Raw genomic sequence first — 19,487 nt, 5'->3', positions numbered from 1 at the left:
ATGAAGACAGTCTGCACAGCAGGGACTCCAGGGAATGAATGGATTTTTTTCAGCGGCAGTAAAGGAAATCTGACTTTTAACACTGGCGTTATAAAACAGCATAATGTGTGGCCGACGGCTGAAGAGATTTGTTGCTTTTTGGACATTAGTTTTCACAAGGATAGTCGCTGGGCTTGCCGGAGAGGGAAGATCTGTGTGGAAAAAGGACCCTAACTCCAGTCCCGTGAGTGAAACACAGATGTTTTTGTATGACACCTTCCCCAAAGAGTTTCTCTGGGGCGTAGGGACAGGGGCGTTCCAGGTGGAAGGCAGCTGGAGGAAGGACGGGAAAGGATCCTCCATCTGGGATCGCTTCGTCCACACGGAGTTCAGAGATGCTGACAGCACGGACGTCTCCAGTGACAGTTACACCTTGCTGGACAAAGATCTGTCAGCTCTGGATTTTTTGGGAGTTACCTTTTACCAGTTTTCGATTTCGTGGTCGAGGCTTTTTCCCACTGGGGTGGTAACAGCTCCCAATGAAAAAGGACTCCAGTACTATAACACCCTTATTGACTCTCTAGTCCACAGAAATATTGACCCCGTGGTTACCCTGTATCACTGGGACCTGCCCTTGACACTGCAAGAACAATATGGGGGATGGAAAAATGAATCAGTAATTGATATATTCAACGACTACGCCACCTTTTGCTTCCAGACTTTTGGGGATCGTGTTAAGTATTGGATTACCGTCCATAATCCTTACTTAGTTGCTTGGCATGGGTATGGCACAGGTATTCATGCTCCCGGAGAGAAAGGGAAAATAACCACCGTCTACGCTGTGGGACACAATCTGATCAAGGTACAGTATAGTAAGGTTTTACAAACTGATCTTGCACTGTCATGGGAAATAATGGGAGGAATCAATCACGTAATCAATGTTAAAAAAATAATCAAAGAGTGTGAAAACATCAAGAAATAACCCTTAGCTAAGGCAGTTGTTTGGTTTTTTTTCAAAACCTCGAATTGATTTCATTGTTGTAGTCACAACAGCTGACTCGGTAATTACTTGTTTTAAGGTGCTTGTTTATTACTCCATTTAAATTTCTTTTTGCCTACAACATCTGTGTATTAAAGACCATGGTTTTCCTTCTTTTTTCTTTTCATTCAGCTACACTAAAATGACTATTCTATTAGTTTATACAGAGATTTAGTTCTATTTGCATATTGGATCAGTTTTACTAGCAGTAGAAGATGTGTATATATAAATATGATTAGTTCTGGCTTAGTAGGATCATACTGAAAAATGTTTATCACTGAATTAGCAAGGTCGTCAATTCTTGGCTTGAGAAGTAAACAAATGTCCCTTTCAGTATTTAAGAGTTTCAGAACTGCATTATTTCTGTAGCACTTTCAGCATTTTAATTTTTATGCTGGTGCTATTTTATGTATTGTCTATCTTCTACAGAATTACACATCTGAAAGGCTTGATCCCATGATCAATTGCTTCAGCAGCTGCAGTACTGGGTCCTAAGTTCATGGTATTCTTTCTTTGGAAAGGACAAAAAGAGAAGTCTGAAGTGGGTCATATCTTTAAGGAAAAATGTGGAGACATTTATGCTGGTGCTTTACAGAGTTTACAGCATCTCTGATAGATTATGAATTTCATTCTACAGAGTAGCTTGTCTTGATGCATAAGAATATATATTCTTATTTTCTCATGCTGTTCTTTAAAACAATTTCCAGTAACAGCAGTTTAAGATAATTAACAATATAAATATAGCTTTTTTTTATCTGTAGTGCTCAAAGTACTATAAAGAGCAAGTCATGGTCCTGTCTGTTTGATAGAGAAGCTAGTATAATTCCCACTGCTCAAATAATTCCTAGCTGTCACAAAGAGACTTTTTGTACTACATACCCTGCACTATAAATACAATTAAGAAATACATCTGAATATATTTGTCATACAGAAAGAAGTATTTGTGTTGGGAAATATAAACTACCAGAGCAGTTAAAACATTCTGTAACTTCTATTTCATGTATTAGTTTCCAGGCCTCAACTGGGAGAACATCCTTTTTCAGAAAACTCACTCTGAGTTTTATACAAAGTTTTATACAAAGAAAAGACATTGAGTATCTAGTTACTGATTTCAGACATAGCACAAAAATAATCTAACTATAGAGATTTGTGAAGCATCTCAGAGAGAACTGATGTCCAATCATTCTTTTCATTCTCAAGTGCTATATATGATACAATACATGTAAAAGACACAACACGAGTTTATGGTATTGCCTGCCTGAGTTCCTGAGTGGCACAATCAAAATTGGGTTATCCACTAGGCAATTTCTAAATTTTCCCACTCTAAAATCCATGTAAGCAGCACACAGCACAGAGAACAATACCTCTGCTGGAGAATCAATTAGATGTGCCAGGAAGTCAAGCACAGCTGGGTTCTGATATACAAATTACTAAATTAATTTCCTAGTATAATTATTATTTAACTCATTCTTGATCTAGTAGTTCACTCTAGCTTTAAAATCTGTGCAACCAAGCATAAAACAAATTACTTAAATGAAAGCTTTAATGACACTTTTCAGCAACACACAATCCATTAACAGTTACTGTTGTTGTTACTGGGCAGAAGTTATTTTCATATGGCATCTTTCTCACAGAACCATGAATATTGCCTAATGTATTAGCAATTTTCTCCTGTGACACTGTAAAATTCCTGATTTTATTTTATGAAATTTTAATGAAATTTCATAAATGAAATTATGAAATTTAATGAAATTTTAGGTCTTCATTACAAAGTATCTTAACTTTGTCATAATGCATTTGAGGAACTGGAGCATGATGTTTTGGAGTTGGAGCTGGAATTGAAGCTTTTGAGGAACCTGTTGACATGAGTCAATTCTGTTGTAAGAATTCCCATTTATGTCAGTGGCTTTAGGAAGAACCAAGTTCTTGCCCATATGAAGGCTTCCTTTTTGGACAGCCTGCTGAAAGACAATATTCTTATCCCACCCTAGGTACATTACCAGGTCTACCTATTAAATATGCTGAGCAGGAAAACCAAATCAGTAATGCTCAAGAGAAATTACTCTGGTCATCACTCTGTTACTTAGCGAACTGCTGAATAATCATTCTAAAGCCTTTTTATAGAAATATACAGAGTACCTTTAGATAAACCATAGATGAGTCCTACTTTTAGTTTAATTTGCCAGTGCACTGTTGCAGTGTTGTGAGAACTAACTACCAGTTGCATAAGGGAGTGCCTTTATATGGTATATCAATTATAAACTGAAGCTAGGTGTCAGGGAATCACAAAAAAAAAAAAAAAAAAATATATATATATATATATATATATATATATATATATATATAACAAACCATAAACTGCAGCCTTCCTGGACTTTGGATTATTTTGTTGTAAGAACAGTTTGAAAGTCACTGGAGATTTTTGTGTCTCTAGAAGAGGGCTGAAGAAATTTTCTCTTAATTCTTAACTGAAAATTTTAGTAGATTAAAGAAACCCAACAGCTCAAAACTCAAATAATTGGGTGGCAAAAGGAAAAAGTCCATACAATTTTAAACCAATAAAATAACAGTCTGCTTTCATGAATGAATTCTGGTAGGTCATTAGGTAGATAATTATCTTATTAAGGATTTTCAACAAAAGGAGGGCTTACGTGTCTTCATCAAACTCAAGACACACGTACTGTTGTTAGCACAAAGTATTATGTATCAGCTAACATGTATGTCTTCCTTCTTTCCAGCTTGCATCCCTCTAAGGCAATACCCCAGAGGCATCTACTAAAGAGACAGTCTTGCCTTTTACATAAATAAAGAGGGCTACTGAACATAGAGGCAAAGGCTGCTAAGCAGAGTGTTTAGGAACTCCACACAGGGAAAACAATATATTGAAGAGCTCAACATTTCAATTTAAAATACACCTTGCATGTTACTGTGTATGATATACACAGAGGGTCATAATGGCTGCTAATCATTGTAAAGGACCTGGTACTACTTACCTGGAAATGAATAGGAAATCTGAAGTTTGAAGCTTATGAATTGCTAAGGTGTTCACATAGGTAGAACTCTATTCAGTTGGATGATCATTATCACTAATATCTGGAACACATGAAATCTTATACCATATGGAGAGTGACAGTCAATCTGTATCTCCCTTATTCATTAAAGCAGACTGCACTTTACCAAAGCAACATTGCAAAGCAATTAATAAAATGTAACTTGCCATGTGACACTTGAAAGACTCATCAAAGAAGACACAGAAACTGTGAGCTTACTTCTGAAGCAGCTGTCATACTGAGATAGGGAAGAAAAAAATTGCACACAGAAAAATTACATGGATTTCTTTGATTTAATAGTAACTAAATTGGACAAGAAGCAGGAAAGTATAAAGCAGGTGAATCATTGTGACTGGAGCTAAATCAGATATTTTCCTGATCTATCATCACTATTAACTCTGGATCTAGTTATGTTCTTTCTATATATTACTTAGACTGAGGTTTGTAAATATCACAAACTACAGACCAGGCTGCCTTTTCGTCCTCTGTTTTGGTGCCCTCCAGGCACTTATGCCTTTGCTAAGTAACAGGCAGATACGGGCTTGATTTTTTGTTTGTTTGTTTGTTTTCTGTTAAAGACCATTCACACCCCTCATTCCCTTCCATCTTGCAGAAAACCCCAGGAGAAAACTATCAGAATACAGAAATCTCCCTGCATTATTTATTTTTTTTTCCTATGGGCTTGGTTTCATGATATACACTGGGAAAAGGCAACACATTCCCTTTCAAATATGATGTCTCCATATAAATCTGTTACAGATCAGGTTCATCTCTGAGCCCAGCTGTGTTACTCCCTGCTCTTTGGTAGCAGTCTCTATGCCATGGACACCATCATCTTTGGGATGTTTGGATGAGTTTTTCCCAAAGAAGCACCATAATTCATTCTCTTTAAAAACAAATTTCTACTGAATGAATGGGGAATCATTTTTCTCTCTGTCTACCCAGATGTTTTCTTCCCTTTCTGCAAAGGGGCCTCCTCTCCTCAGGATCGAGAAAGATGGAGCTAGACCAGTGCCCGTATTTCTTACTGGGAAATTCGTCTCCATCAAGCATAGCTCTAGGATGGAGAGCAGAATTGTCTATGCTTGTAAATGTCGTTGTCAGAAGATTTTTCAAACAGTGGCCATCATAAGTGATGACAGTATTTTGCAAGTTTTGAATCAGAACTGATTCACAGTTTTTTATACAACTAGTTATTTTCGGCCTAGCTTCCTTACGCTTCTTGGAAATCATCAGGAAAGATGCAGGCCAAATGCAAGACGGATAGCATACAACAAATTTGATATTAAAACCTCAGTCCTTCAGACCACTCTTTCAGAAGCTTAGTCACCCGCAGGTCAAGAACCCTTTTTTTTCTTCACAAAGACTCAGCTTCAGTCAGTTTGACAAAAAAAAAAAAAAGTTTTAGCTCTACTGACCACATGTCATCTTTACCACAGACCAAAAGTGCCTTGAACTGAAATAAACTCTCCAAATAAGCCCCACACACCTGCTCTTCTTCTGAATTGATTTTTACACCATCATCATCAAATTTTCTATTCTAGCTCCTCGTGGTTTGAAAAAACAAACAATGCAAAGTGAGAATCATTTTATTAGGACTTTTTAATTCTAATTCTAAATGCTCTTGTTCTCTAGCACTCTGAAATAACTCCGTATACACCTGGCTTTGTTTTGTGTGCTCATTGCTGAGGCATTCAGGGAAAGCTGCTTTACTTTAATAAACTTTATGAACTTGAAAGTGTCAGTCTTTCAAGAATAGGCTTTTTGTCTACATACAACATAATTTACAGGAGCAGAGTTTGAAGCACGATGAGAATATTTCAAGAGGGGGGCAGAACAACACAGTTGTCTTTATTTTATTAAATCAACTGATTCTATTTAGCCTTTTTACAGGGTTAATGCTAACTGACATAGCACTCGCTGTGACTTTGAAGTCTATGGAATAATTGCTATCCTAATACCAGGACAATATGCTGAAATTAATGTCATACGTATCTAGAATAAATACACAATATCGATCCTGCTTTCACTGTGTACTTAGCCTTGACATTTGTCCTTGATCTAACAAGGAAAGTGAAAGATTAGGGATTAAACTGTAACTGAAAGGGGGGGGAAAGAAAAGAAAAAAAGTAAAAAAAAAAAAAAAAAAAAAAAAAGATTAGTCAAGATTTTCTCAAAATAGCCACTATAATGGCTATAATATATATATATATATATATACAAGATAGAGCTTTTAAAATGATGTTTATTTCATGCTTTGTCTTACAGAACAAATGCTAACAATCAGTTGGTTCCATCAATAATAGTGTGTTTAGAGAACACCCTTCATCTGAGAGTGCTAAGCTGCCTTACAGACAATTAACTAAAACCAGAAATATTGACAAGCAGATGCTATTGCCTCTGCTACATCTGTAAAAACCTTAATATAGACCAGCCACAATTATTTTTGAATAGATGTAACCCTTGGAACTAGGAGATGACACATATGAATTTGTGCTGTGAAAATCCTACCTTGACTTACCCTAAATGTACGGATTTGTATTTGTACTAGACGTCTGCTCCTGTACAATTGTACCTGTGGCTGTTTTCACAGGTGTAGGCAATGTTTTAGTAGTAACTTTACTTTCTTCTAATCAACCTCCTGAAATTGTGTATGAATATAATGAGTTCTCCCTGGTTGTTTTGTCGGTAATGCATGCTAATGAGTTGCTTTTTGGCAAAGACTTCTTTCTCCACTTCATTTAGAAACATGGAATTGCTAAGATTTACCTGATGCCACTGTCACGCTGCTTGGCCCTGTGAATAACACAGTTGATTTCAGCAGGAATTTTCTTGTTAAGCCAATGCAAATATACACCTTTCGTTAAACAGTGGTGGTAGTAGGCTGTGTCTGGGAAAAAAATGTATATTAACCATGTGAGAAATCACTTGGGACAGATGACTGTGCAGATTAACACCAAAACAAGCCTGGCCTCAACAGCCATCTGGGACTGGAAGGACCTTCAGGAGAGGACAGGAAGGTGATGGCAGTGGCCACATACAGTTTCTGACGAGACCAGTAAGAAATCCCTTTTATAATATCAAAACTGTATCTTGGAGTTTGCCTCCTGAGTACAACTTTGCTGACTTCTCTTTAGCCTGAATCTCAAAGGTTAATGTTGCTTTATCAGTACTTTCAAAGACAGACCTTGAACGAATGTTACGAGCATGACCTTAGAAACCATAAACAACTGATACACAAAATTTCACAAACAGTAATTCTGCAGTAGTCCTGAGTTTAGCTAAATATCTACCTGACACCAGTCCATTTGTTGGTTTGGGGCTTTTTTAAGCTGTCAAGGCTGTGCATTTCTAGATAAATTAACTGAAATTATTGTCAAATATAAGCAAGGCTGTTTGGTTTGGTAATGATGACACTCTAACTCAGCACTCTAAGTGTTTCACAATGCTTCTCGATGTTTTTTTCTGGGTGCAGTTATTTTCTTTCCAGCTTAGCATATGGAGCCACACTTCAGGAGCAATGTAAACCTTGAGTTATTTAACAACTCATCAGCTGGAGAGAGGTCAGCTCCTCTCCTCTGTCACATCCTCCTCCTTCACCCTGATCCAGAGCCGTCCTTCTCTGACACCCTAACAATCCTGTTTCCCTACAGGACTCAGTGGTTCCTAAATCTCCCATGTATTCCTTTTAAATGCATAGGCCATGGAAATCTCGACTGCTGTGATCTCTAATTTAAGCAATTAACAATGTGACTTTTGAAGGTAATTCTGATGTGTGACAATGTTAAGCCTTATAAAACATGATGATGATTGGAAAAATTGAATTAAGATGTGATACAAGGCATGCGTTCATTGCCACTAACACTCTTAGCAAAACTTCTGTCTGTCCTAGAGAAGTCTGTATTTGGCCTGTCATGAGTACTGAAACATGCCATAATCGATAAAATTTAGGAGATGCGGCTTACGGATTTTCTTTTCAAACCGCAGGGGTACTACTCTCAGAATTAATACTTAAAATGAATATTTTGCTCTACTTCACGTACTGTCAGGAAAATTACCACATCTTCAAAGGAGAAATGAACTAAAAGCCTGGATCAAAATTCTCACACAGATCTGTAAAACTTGACTTTTTGTTTCAAACTTTGCAAATGATTAGTCCAAATTTAAACAAATGGAAGTAAATGGCAAGAACAACAATATGGGGTGGACATGGTTTCATCAGAGTAAATGCAGATTGCTCTCATAGTACAGACCACTCAATAGCACAGAGCCAATGTTGACCAAGGAAACATAATTTGAGGTTTATCATTTATGTAAAAATTGGAAAAACAGTTTAAAATTTTAACCGTGTCAGCAATCATTGTTTTACAGAGAAAGAACTAGCTGGGACTCTGCTCTCTCAGTTCAAATCCCACTGTCAACAGCAGTTTAGCCCCAAAGTGTCTGGAAGAGCTGTTCTACATACCTGCTGGGACATCTTGCAACCTTCAGACCCATGTTAAAAGGCAAAAAGCCACAAACATGATGTATCACAGGAACAGCACACAGGAGGACCTTGCATTGTAACAGTTATTGCCCATTGCAGCTGTGCAGTGTGGTTATTGTACCTTAACCAATCATCAATATTGCCATAGAATTTGCAGCAAATCAGATCTAGCTGCCTGCACAGTCAGGGATTTATTAAAGAGTAACAATTTAATGTTATTTTTCTCTTACCAGGCTCATGCAAAAGTTTGGCATAACTACAAAAAACACTTTGAACCATATCAGAAGGGGCTGATATCCATAGTCTTGGGATCCCACTGGATCGAACCCAACAGATCGGAAGATGCTTTGGACATCTCTAAATGCCAGCAGTCTGTGGAGAGAGTACTTGGATGGTTTGCTAAACCCATCCATGGGGATGGTGATTATCCAGAAGAACTGAAAAATGAATTATCCTTTTTGCCACGCTTTACTGAGGATGAAAAAAAGTACATAAAAGGAACGGCTGACTTCTTTGCATTTTCCTTTGGTCCTAATAACTTCAAACCTCCAAACACTCTACCAAAAATGGGACAAAACTTGTCACTCAATTTGAGGGAAGTACTGAACTGGATTAAACTGGAATACGACAATCCTCGGATCTTGATTGCGGAGAACGGCTGGTTCACTGACAGCCATGTGAAAACCGATGACACCACAGCCATCTACATGATGAAAAACTTCATAAATAAGGTTTTACAAGGTTTGTGCGCAAGTTAGTTGTTGGATTTTTGGAGAGTTTTAAAATATCATTTCTAAGCTTTTTAATGATTTAATCTTTTTTTAGAAGACATAATGGTGACTAAGTTAATTATTAATTTTTTTCTACCGCACGAGTACAAGTCATGGATCAGGATCCACTGGTGCTAGGTGTTGTACAAACAGAAAAAAAAATGTAGTCTCTGTCCCAGGAAGCTAAAGTCCAACATCTGGGTACAAAACTGAGTCAGAAATGAATGTAAACAAATACATTGCATATCACTTTTCACTGATGGCAGCCCAACTGTAAAATCTTCATGTGGGTACATACCTTGACAGCAGGAAAATGAGCCAGTGACAACAGGCTGTCATCGCCATGCTGAGGTTCTACTCCGGTGCCAAATGCACAGAGTAAATCAGCAGGAAAACAGCAATCATTCCTCAGGATTACGGAATGGCAAACAGAGATAATGTGTTTTAAATACACAGTTTTAATCTCAGTATTTTCCCTTCATAAAGCCAGAGTGCAGGGTGTGCTGTCTGAAGGCGAAAGGTTTAATATTATACAAAACTATTATGCACTGTTTATACACTTATATATGTTTATATTATACACTGTTAATAACTGAAGCTTCTGCAAAACCAGTATTATTTTTCCCCATCCCATTTTTCAGCTGTGGTGCTGGGAGAGTGACACCTGCTGAGCCTTAGAGCAGGGCGATGCCTTCTGCATCATACACCACGTGCCATGTTGTTGTCATGGGTTGGCTCAGATCCTCCATGAAAAATCTTTCTTATCAGAAAAGGGAAAACGTGAGAAAGCATGAAGTCAGGAAAATCTGTATCACCAAAAACAAAACAAAACAAAACAAAACATAATTAAGCTTCTAATGAAGATTGTCCAGGTAAAGCTGGTCCAAACTGTAAACTTCACACAACTGTAAACTTCACACATATATGATTATGGCCTAACTTTACTAGATTTTGAGGAGGTTATGTTCCAGTACTCAGTTTACAATATTTTAAATACTGCATTGATACAGCAGGGAATCCTAGGTGCAGGCCTGGATTTGAAGATGTGTAGCAGGTAGATTTCTGGACACTTGTGTAAGAAAATCCACTGCATGCTCTTTTTCCATCTTCTAGAGCAGACCTGTCTGCAAAAAACATCTGTGGATCCAAACTTTTGAAATATTTAGTTCAATGTTCAACCAATAACCACAAAACTGTAATCTACATTTATATGTATGTTGATACTTCAACCTCTGCTTCAAAATACAGGGTTACCTCTTAACTAACACATTTTTTGTGAAGCAAACTTTGCCTAATCAGGAATACCATTTGCAATATATTCTCATATTTGTACTGACAGAGAAGTCAGGTATAACAAAAAGTTACTCCTTGCAGCAAAACCAATGAGATCTTTTTAACCTCAAAATGTCATTTATATAGGCCAGATTGTAATGGGCTCCTGGCTATTTTTTGTGTGGTCCTGTGTGGAGCCAGGAGCTGGACTCAGTGATCCTTGTGGGTCCTTTCCAACTCAGGAGATTCTGTGATTCTAATTGAAACTATAGCTTTTTAGTGGCAGCCATAAACCTGTCAATATTGAAACCAACACTTCTACAGAAGGACCCCAAGACTCCGACTATAGTAGACACATAAATGCCTCAAGATCTGCTTCCATAGAAGTTACCTCTGGTGACACAGGGAGCTTACTTCACCCCTGACCTCTTCTACCTTCAGCCCCTTGTTCCAGACCCTTGGCCGTACCTTTAGTTTTTAGGTGGACTTTTCTCCTTCCAGCTCCAGCTTTCAGTGAAGATCCAGACTTCTGTTGTCTTCTCCTTCTACACTGTATTCTCTGCATAGGCAACAGACACCAGTTCGGTGCTATCTCTTTTTTTTGTCTAAATGCAAAACTTGGTCTTTATCTCCCTGGTGTCACTATGAAGATGGTTAGGTATTAGTAAAGCTAGTAAAGTTAGGTATTAGTAAAGCCAGGCAAGTAGCCAGGCAAGTAGCCCTCCTTCATTTCTTCACCACATTCTGCCATCCCCTTTTACTGCCACTGCAAACCGTGTAAACATACTCTTGCTCTGACCCATAGGATCGCTACCTATCATCCATCTAAATATTAATTATTTTTACCACAAAATATACATAAAATAGTGTGTGGTGTTGTGTGTTTTTTGTTGTTGTTGTTTTTTCCCTAGTCATTTAAACAGCCAAAAACTCTCATCTAGGCATGCATCATCACAATTACTGCAGTGTCTTTTGCTCAGAGAATTTAATTTAGCCCCCATCTATTCAGAGTGCTTCTACAAGAAATAATTTTTTAAAAATGTCACTTAGGCTGTCCCTGTGTGCCTACTTCCAGTGATTCCACCTTCCCAATTGCAGACATGAAGTACTCATCTTTGCTTTCAAGGACATTCTGGCCTATTTCTCTATCCGCTACATCACTCTCCACCTCCAGCTTTTGCATTTGATATTCTCAGAGATTTTTGTGTCTTGTCCCATGGTTACCCTAATATTTAGAAGTCACTTCTCATGAAAATACATGCACTACTTCATTAAATTCCCTCATCTTCTTGCCAATGCTCCATCCTGATCTGTTGCTTATGCTGTCCTGAGAAAACAAGGCAAGATACTGTTGGGTGAGAAAAAGGCTTTACATTGGAATACTTCTTCTTTATTACTTGCCGGACAGGTAGAATATGGCAGTCCATTTGTCTGTGTCAACATCCACAGTAACCCTGCTTGCTCACTGCTTTGCCCTTGATATTCCAGCCCTTATGGGTTAGCGTGAGGAGTTACCCTGCATTAGTTGCTAGCTAAAAGGTGGCAATTAGCCATTAACAGGACTGATTGTGGAATTTGGACTTTTTTCTTCCAGGTTGTCAGTTGGCATGTGGTGTAAGTGTGTGATGAATGTTCTTATTACTTGGTGTCTTATTACTTGGTGTCCAGCATGTGGTGTAAGTGTGTGATGAATGTTCTTATTACTTGGTGTCCAGCAAGAAGCTGGTTTGGAAGTTTTACTGTCCTTCCTAGTGATCAGTTCCCACATCAGAGAAAGCAGTAATTTTGTTATCTTCCTCACATGCTAGACATAAAAGCATAATATTTTACAAAGTGTAGAGACAATAAGAAAAAACATGCATTTCATGTGAATAAACCAAGCACTTCCATCTCTGGGTTGATCAATCCAGTTTGTTCTGAAGTCACTGTATGTCCTTACTAACACATTTAATTTTTCAGTTAGAAGCTGAAGAGACATTCATGAATGTTAGAATTTGCAGGGTTACTTTAAGTAAAGGTGGACAATAAAAGAAAGCTTTAGCCTCATGACAAGTACAAAGAAGCAATCTAAACCAAGTGATTTTTAGCCTTACTTTTTAGTCAGAATTATCTAATTTTATTGGCATGGATTTGTTATGGAAAAAACACCAAATGCAGCTTAAAAAAAAAAAAAAAAAAAAGCATTCAACACTGATTTAATTTCTTAAAGAACCAGTGATTTTTGGTTGGTTGGTTGGTTTTGGTTTTGTATTTTTACGGAGTAAGGACTAGGCTATACAATTTCTATCACAGTTTTGCAATGACTTACAATGGGCCAATAACCCTCAGCACTGAGAAAACCCTCAAGATTTTCCAAGCGAATAGACCTTTCTTGTAAATCATCCCTCATATATGTTAGAGTCCTAAATATACGGCTCATGAATGTTAATTTCTCTTATGCAGCTATTAAATACGACAACATAGATGTGTTTGGCTACACAGCCTGGTCGCTCCTTGACGGCTTTGAATGGCAACATGCTTACAACATCCGGCGTGGATTATTTTATATAGATTTCAAAAGTGAAAAAAAGGAAAGGATTCCCAAGTCATCTGCACGGTATTATAAACAAATCATACGAGAAAATGGCTTCTTCCCAAGAGAGTCTACCCCAAGTTTGCAAGCTCAGTTTTCCTGTGACTTCTCCTGGGGTATCACTGAATCTGTTCTTAAGGTAAGCGTGAAAATACCGAAAAGATCAATGCTGGCAGGGCAATTCAGTTTTACTTTGTGAATAAAAGACTGGCTATGGCACCTTTCATTCAGGAGTCTCAGTGCACACTACAAGCAGACCTTTTAAGCCTAGTCATAACTGTATAGGTTCAATTTTATCAATTTGACAGGTTCCTAGAGTTAGCTAGTCACAGGGTGCTGGGCATGTGTACTTGGCAGCAGCAGACCCTGCTCCTTTGCTCCGTTCACCTGCTCCCAGCTGCGGATCTGATCAGGGAATTTTAGGCCAAGAAAATGCTCCAGAATTTTTGATGTGATTGCCCACAGCAGCACAAGGGAGAGGGTGGCACAGAACAGGGAGAAGGTGGCTACCCTGGTGCAAGGAGAGTTTACCTTTGCTCTAGAGATCTCATCTAAAGCTATGAACAAGACAGGAACAGATTCCTGGGTTGAGCATGGCCACTTACACAAGTGGGCAATAAGCCATTCTTTAAAAAGACTAGGCCACAGGTGAAGATATCCCACATCAGCACAAGTAGCCTTTATTGTTTTTGCTCCCATCTAAAAACAGATCATACCATCTTTTTTCCAAACTTTTTTTTCCCAGAGTACCTAGTTCTGCTCCAAATTTGGTAGATAGTATGACCAATACCTACTGTCAGTGTTGAGATGCTCTTTGTCATCGTGTACAGAAGGGTAGTCTAATGAAAAATATCAGCTTCAAAAAATACCAACAAAACTTTGTAATCTCACATATTTACTGACAACTATAGAAAAAAAAAAAAAAGCTTAAAAGCTTCTATGTATTTTGTTAATCATTCCATGTAAACACACAGCACAGAAAAGTCCATTTCCTTAAAAAAAAAAAAAAAAAAAAAAAACAGATTTAATCTAAGTATTTTAAACTTCACTGTATGATTATAAATCCTACAAAAATGTTTAAAATTTGGAATAGTAAAAAAATACCTTGTGTGACACAGAGTGCTGTTAACTAGTAGAAGATAGCAAGGATATAACTCATACTAAACACTACAAATTGTGTCAGATATTTGCACAGGCAGAAGGACTACCGGTAAGAACAAGGACCGCTGCACCATGGTTTCACAAGACTGATCTCAGCAGCAGTGCCTAAACAGTCCACGTCCACCTTTTGCATCCTCTATTGCTTCTTCTTAACCACCTCGTGGGCCTGTCAGCACCATGAGAACCCCTCTTTGCGTGACCACAGAGTGGACCCCATGAGAAAGATTTATCTGTGTGAAAACGTATGCAGTGTAGGCTGGTGGCAGGGGCAGTGTGACCCCACTTTAACACACTATTTTCGATTCTACAGGCAGAATCTGTGGCTTCCTCACCCCAGTTCTGTGATTCAAACCTCTACCTGTGGAACGTCACGGGAGACGGGCTCCTGCACAAAGTGGAAGGGGTGAAGCTAAAAACCCGGCCCGCACAGTGTACGGATTTTGTCAGTATTAAAAAGCAACTCGACCTCCTGGAAAAAATGAAAGTCACCCACTACAGATTTGCACTCGACTGGTCACTGATCTTACCCAAGGGAGATCTGTCGGTGGTCAACAGGCAAGTGCTGAGGTATTACAGGTGTGTGATCAGCGAGGTGCTAAAACTCAACGTCCAGTCCATGGTCACCCTGTACCACCCAACGCACGCCTACCTGGGCCTGCCGGCCCCTTTGCTGCAGACGGGAGGGTGGCTGAACCACTCTACGGCCCACGCTTTCCAAGACTACGCAGCTTTGTGTTTTCGGGAGCTGGGTGATCTGGTGAAACTTTGGATTACAATAAACGAGCCCAACCGACTCAGCGATGTCTACAACAGGAGCAGCAGCGACACGTACCGGGCAGCGCACAACTTATTAATAGCCCACGCCATGGCCTGGAAGATATACGATGAGCAGTACCGGTCCCTCCAGTACGGCAAAGTGTCCCTGTCCCTGCACTCGGACTGGGCCGAGCCTGCCAACCCCTACTTCGAATCCCACGCCAAGGCTGCCAACAGATTCCTTCAGTTTGAAATCGGCTGGTTTGCTGACCCCATATTTAAGACCGGGGACTATCCGGCTATGATGAGGGAATACATTCTCCTTAAAAACAGAAAGGGCCTCTCGCACTCTTCTCTGCCGTCTTTCACGAGCGAGGAAAAGAAGCTCGTTAAAGGCGCAGCTGACTTCTACGCCCTGAATCATTTCACCACGCGATTTGTGATTCACGAGCCCCAGAACGGGAGCCAGTACGAGTTTGACCGTGACATTCAGTTTCTGCAGGACATCACCTGCCTGAGCTCCCCCTCCCGCCTGGCAGTGGTGCCCTGGGGCGTGCGCAAGGTTCTGAAGTGGATTAAAAGAACCTATGGCGACATAGATATTTACATCACGGCCAATGGAATAGACGACCAGTCCTTAGACAATGACGAACTTCGGAATTATTACTTAGGAAAATATGTACAAGAGGTTTTAAAAGGTGAGTATATGATTCAGTCTCCTCAGAGCTGTTTCCGTGGCATAGACCCAAGCCTTCCCCCAGGCAGTGCAAGCAGCTCTGGTTGGGATGAGGTAAGAGGCCTGCATCAACAGAGTAGCTAGCCTCTGAACATAGAAAATGGCATTTCAGACCAACAAATACCAAGAGACAACTCTAATTTCTGCTTTACAGAGAAAGGCAGGAGCGTCCTTGCTTGCTTGCTCACATAGAGTCATTGGACAGTGCAGCAGAAGCAGGCCCAAGGAGACCTGGAGGGACACACAGGAAAGGTGGCAGGTCATCAGATTTTAAGGAGCTCCTGTTGAAGGGAGAGTCCCAGTTCCTGCTCCACTACTTGCTCTTTGCTCTGCACCTACAGAAAGTTATTCACTTTAAAGAATAATTAATAAACAGTTGTGGAGGTAGAGAACAAAACCCAAGACTCTTTCTTTGTCCAAGGCAATGTTCTTCAGCAATAGCTTACTGTATTGTAGCAATGCCATGGAGGCCCCATTCCTCCCATCCCTTCTCCTCCAACCAGACATTAAAAAGGAGCAGTGAGCTCTGCACAGCTTATCATGAGAAAAACAGCAGAGCTCAGCTGATAGGCTGGGACCCAGGCAACTGCAAAAATTTACCTGAAAGGCAGTAACTGAACTATACACCCAAAATAAGACTTTCAGTACATCACTGCACTGCTTCCTACTGGCAGTCACTGAAGACTTACCTGATCAGGACATAGGGTGTCTAAAAGCTCTGCTGAGGTGCCTGTCCCCATACACAGCCTGTCTATTCTGGCTTCCTAGAAGCTCGCTATGTAAAAAATCAAATTACTCACGGCTAAACATTGCTTCAGATTACTTCTGGACACTAACAATAACCAGAGCATTCCCCCTCCAGCACTTAGCTCTTTCCCAATCACTACAGGACTAATGAGTATTTGCTGATTTACTTTTCGTGCTGACTTCACATTACAAACAAGAGGACAATAAGTTATTCTGCTGTTACCCAAAGGAAAAGGTCATTTAAAGGGCACTCGACATAGTATTCCCATTTTGGTTTTCAGATAGCATGATACTTCAGGTACTTCATAGAAAGGCCCCCCAATTTACAATGCTCTTGTTGAGTCTGGCTCACATCCCGTTATGCTCTCTGCTTACATATGAATTGCAGAGACCTCTACTCACCAAGGACTGCTACTTCTGATTTGATTAAAGTATTTTCACTCAGTGCTTGCGTGCAGCAGAGTAACAGCCATGTACACTGAGGGGCTGGGCAGCTGAGTCTGGAGTAAGGCAGGAACTTTGTGAATGCTTCTCTCAGGACCCAGATGAGCAGCTGCTCCCTGTGGGTCACTGCAGGTGGGTTCAGGCATGGTCCCTCTGCCCAACACAACACGGGGTGGGAGGGAGGCTGGCAAGCACTTACCTTTCAAAGTGCCATTAATAAATGCAGGAATTCAAAGATACAGGTTAAGTATCTTTGTAAATCCACCTTTCACAGAGTAGGTCCAGAAAATTCCCGAATTCTTTTTAATTATTATTTTTTAATTATTTTTTGGAACAGTCTAAAGATAGTTGGAGCTGAGCATTATTAGAAGCACTTAGTGTAAGTAAATATTTTTCTTATGGTTATGCTTTTTACATTGATAATCATTCATTTCTCTTTTTTTTTTTTTTTCCCCTTCCAGCATACTACATTGATAAAGTCAAGATTAGAGGTTACTATGCATTTAAACTGACTGAAGAAAAATCCAAGCCCAGATTTGGATTCTTCACTTCTGACTCAAAAGGAAAACCTTCAATAAATTTTTACAATAAGCTGATAAGTAATAATGGCTTTCCTGCCGACTATTCAGTCTGTGATCCTTCCAACAAAGAAAAGGAGTGTAGCTTCTGTTTATTTATTTCTCAGAAGAAGCCATTAATATTCTTTGCCTGCTGTCTTTTCTCTACTCTTATCTTGCTCTTAACCATCATTGTTTTTCACAAAAGAAAAAGAAGAAAACGTTTTAAGGTAAAGAACATCCAGCGCATCTGTGTGTCACTTTAAAAGGGGGCATGAGCCCGCTTTCAACAAGATTCAGTGCTGCGTGCATTCTACAGAGGCCCACACAGAATAAACACTTGCAGAAAAGCACTACGAGTCACTCCAGTTATACACACCAAGCATTTCGTTTGGAAACAGAAGGTAATTGCATGCACAGGAAGAAGAGCTACGACATTTGTCTCTTGTTAAATTACTTTTCTCCACCTTCTGTACATAGAAGATAAATTCATCTATTTAAAGAAAAGGAAAGAAGAAAATTTTATGACTCTCCTGTGCCTTGGAATAACCTCACAAACAGTCTGACTTGAAAAGAGATACTAAGCTGTGAGAACTGATGCGCACTTTTATATGAACCTCTTTGGACCAGAACTTTCTGTGATGTATATTCATGTTGTAAATGTTGCTGAGCATGAAACTGCAGTTGTTAGGATTTATAAATAAAAGTGTTATTAAAGCCCACAGGCTTTCGAGTAAGTACAACACCAGGAATGAAATGTGCTGGGCCAGCATCTGAGGATACGTCTACAAGAACAAATCCAGGTTAACTCCATTACCGACCAACATACTTGTATCTCATACATTAGACAGGGAGGTCAGACAGGAAACAAGTCATAATTACATATAATCACTGCCTTTCCTCTCTGAAATGGGGCAGTCATCAACTTTTTATGAGCAGAGAACATGAAAATAAGTAGTAAATATTAATCTACTCGAGAGGGATTAATCTAAACTGCACTTTGATAGCTCATCAAACATATTTTCAATAGAAAATCAAATATATATCATCATTTTAGCTCTCGTAACGTACCATCGCAAACCATGGCTGGTATAAATCCCATGGGATACGCTTATTATTTTGAAGTATTTATCCTGGTAAGAATTGTGTGCAATCTTTTTAATGAAAATGACATTTAGCAATCAGTGCATCAGGTGCACATCTCCAGTGAAACTGTGCTGACAAGAAGTCCTCTACATTTTGACAGGGTTTACTGAGCAAAGATCCAGACTGGACTTGGGAATGCTGTGTTTGTGGATGGAGCTCATCATGGAATCTCCTACAGCACCCTTCCTGTTTAGCATCAACCTAAAGCAATTGTTTGTGTGCTGCAAAACTGGTCTCGATATAAGTGGCCTCCAACAGCCTATAGAGGACAGTGAAACACAGGATATGGTTGGCCTACATGGCTTCCCTAGGTTAGACATTATTCAATCTCTTCACTTCCTTTTGAATTCTCTCATAATCTAGCAAGGACTTTGAACTGTTGAGCAGAAAACAATACTGAAGCTGTGTTACAATTTTATTTCTGTCCTCTAGGCTGGGTTTCATGATATCACTGCATTAAATGAAAGCTACCAACCTGGGCATAACACACTCCAGGGATAAATGAACATTCTTTTAATTTTTCATGGACCAGAGCTTCCCCTTCGTTTGTTTTTTGGCAATCTCAAAGCAAGTGTTTTTGGGTTTTGTTTTTTTTTTTCCCCTCCCCATGAGCTGTGCAATCACTTAAACTCACCTTTGCCAGCCTTTTCAGTCACTGCATCAATGCACTCAAAATGCCTGCGCAGATCACACTTGGCTGTGCAGGTACAACAAACCCAGGGTGTGGCAGGGAAGCAGCTCTAGGTATGTACTGACATAAGAGGCAACTGCT

At 39.4% G+C, this 19,487-nt stretch overlaps 1 protein-coding gene across 1 annotated transcript; it reads left to right on the top strand.

Annotated features, from left to right (window-relative positions):
• Window positions 1-18,321, top strand: KLB (klotho beta; the record flags this gene model as incomplete). The annotated part of the gene is given in 6 exon segments (XM_082758570.1): window positions 1-96; window positions 98-841; window positions 8,788-9,295; window positions 13,039-13,307; window positions 14,640-15,783; window positions 17,474-18,321. Coding segments are annotated over 6 exon segments (3,123 nt in total). The 3' UTR covers window positions 17,836-18,321.
• Between the last annotated feature and the right edge of the window lie 1,166 nt (window positions 18,322-19,487).

This window comes from Aythya marila (genome assembly GCF_965140915.1).
Source record: "Aythya marila genome assembly, chromosome: 4".
Classification (NCBI taxonomy): domain Eukaryota; kingdom Metazoa; phylum Chordata; class Aves; order Anseriformes; family Anatidae; genus Aythya; species Aythya marila.
This window is presented reverse-complemented; position numbering and strand designations above follow the sequence as displayed.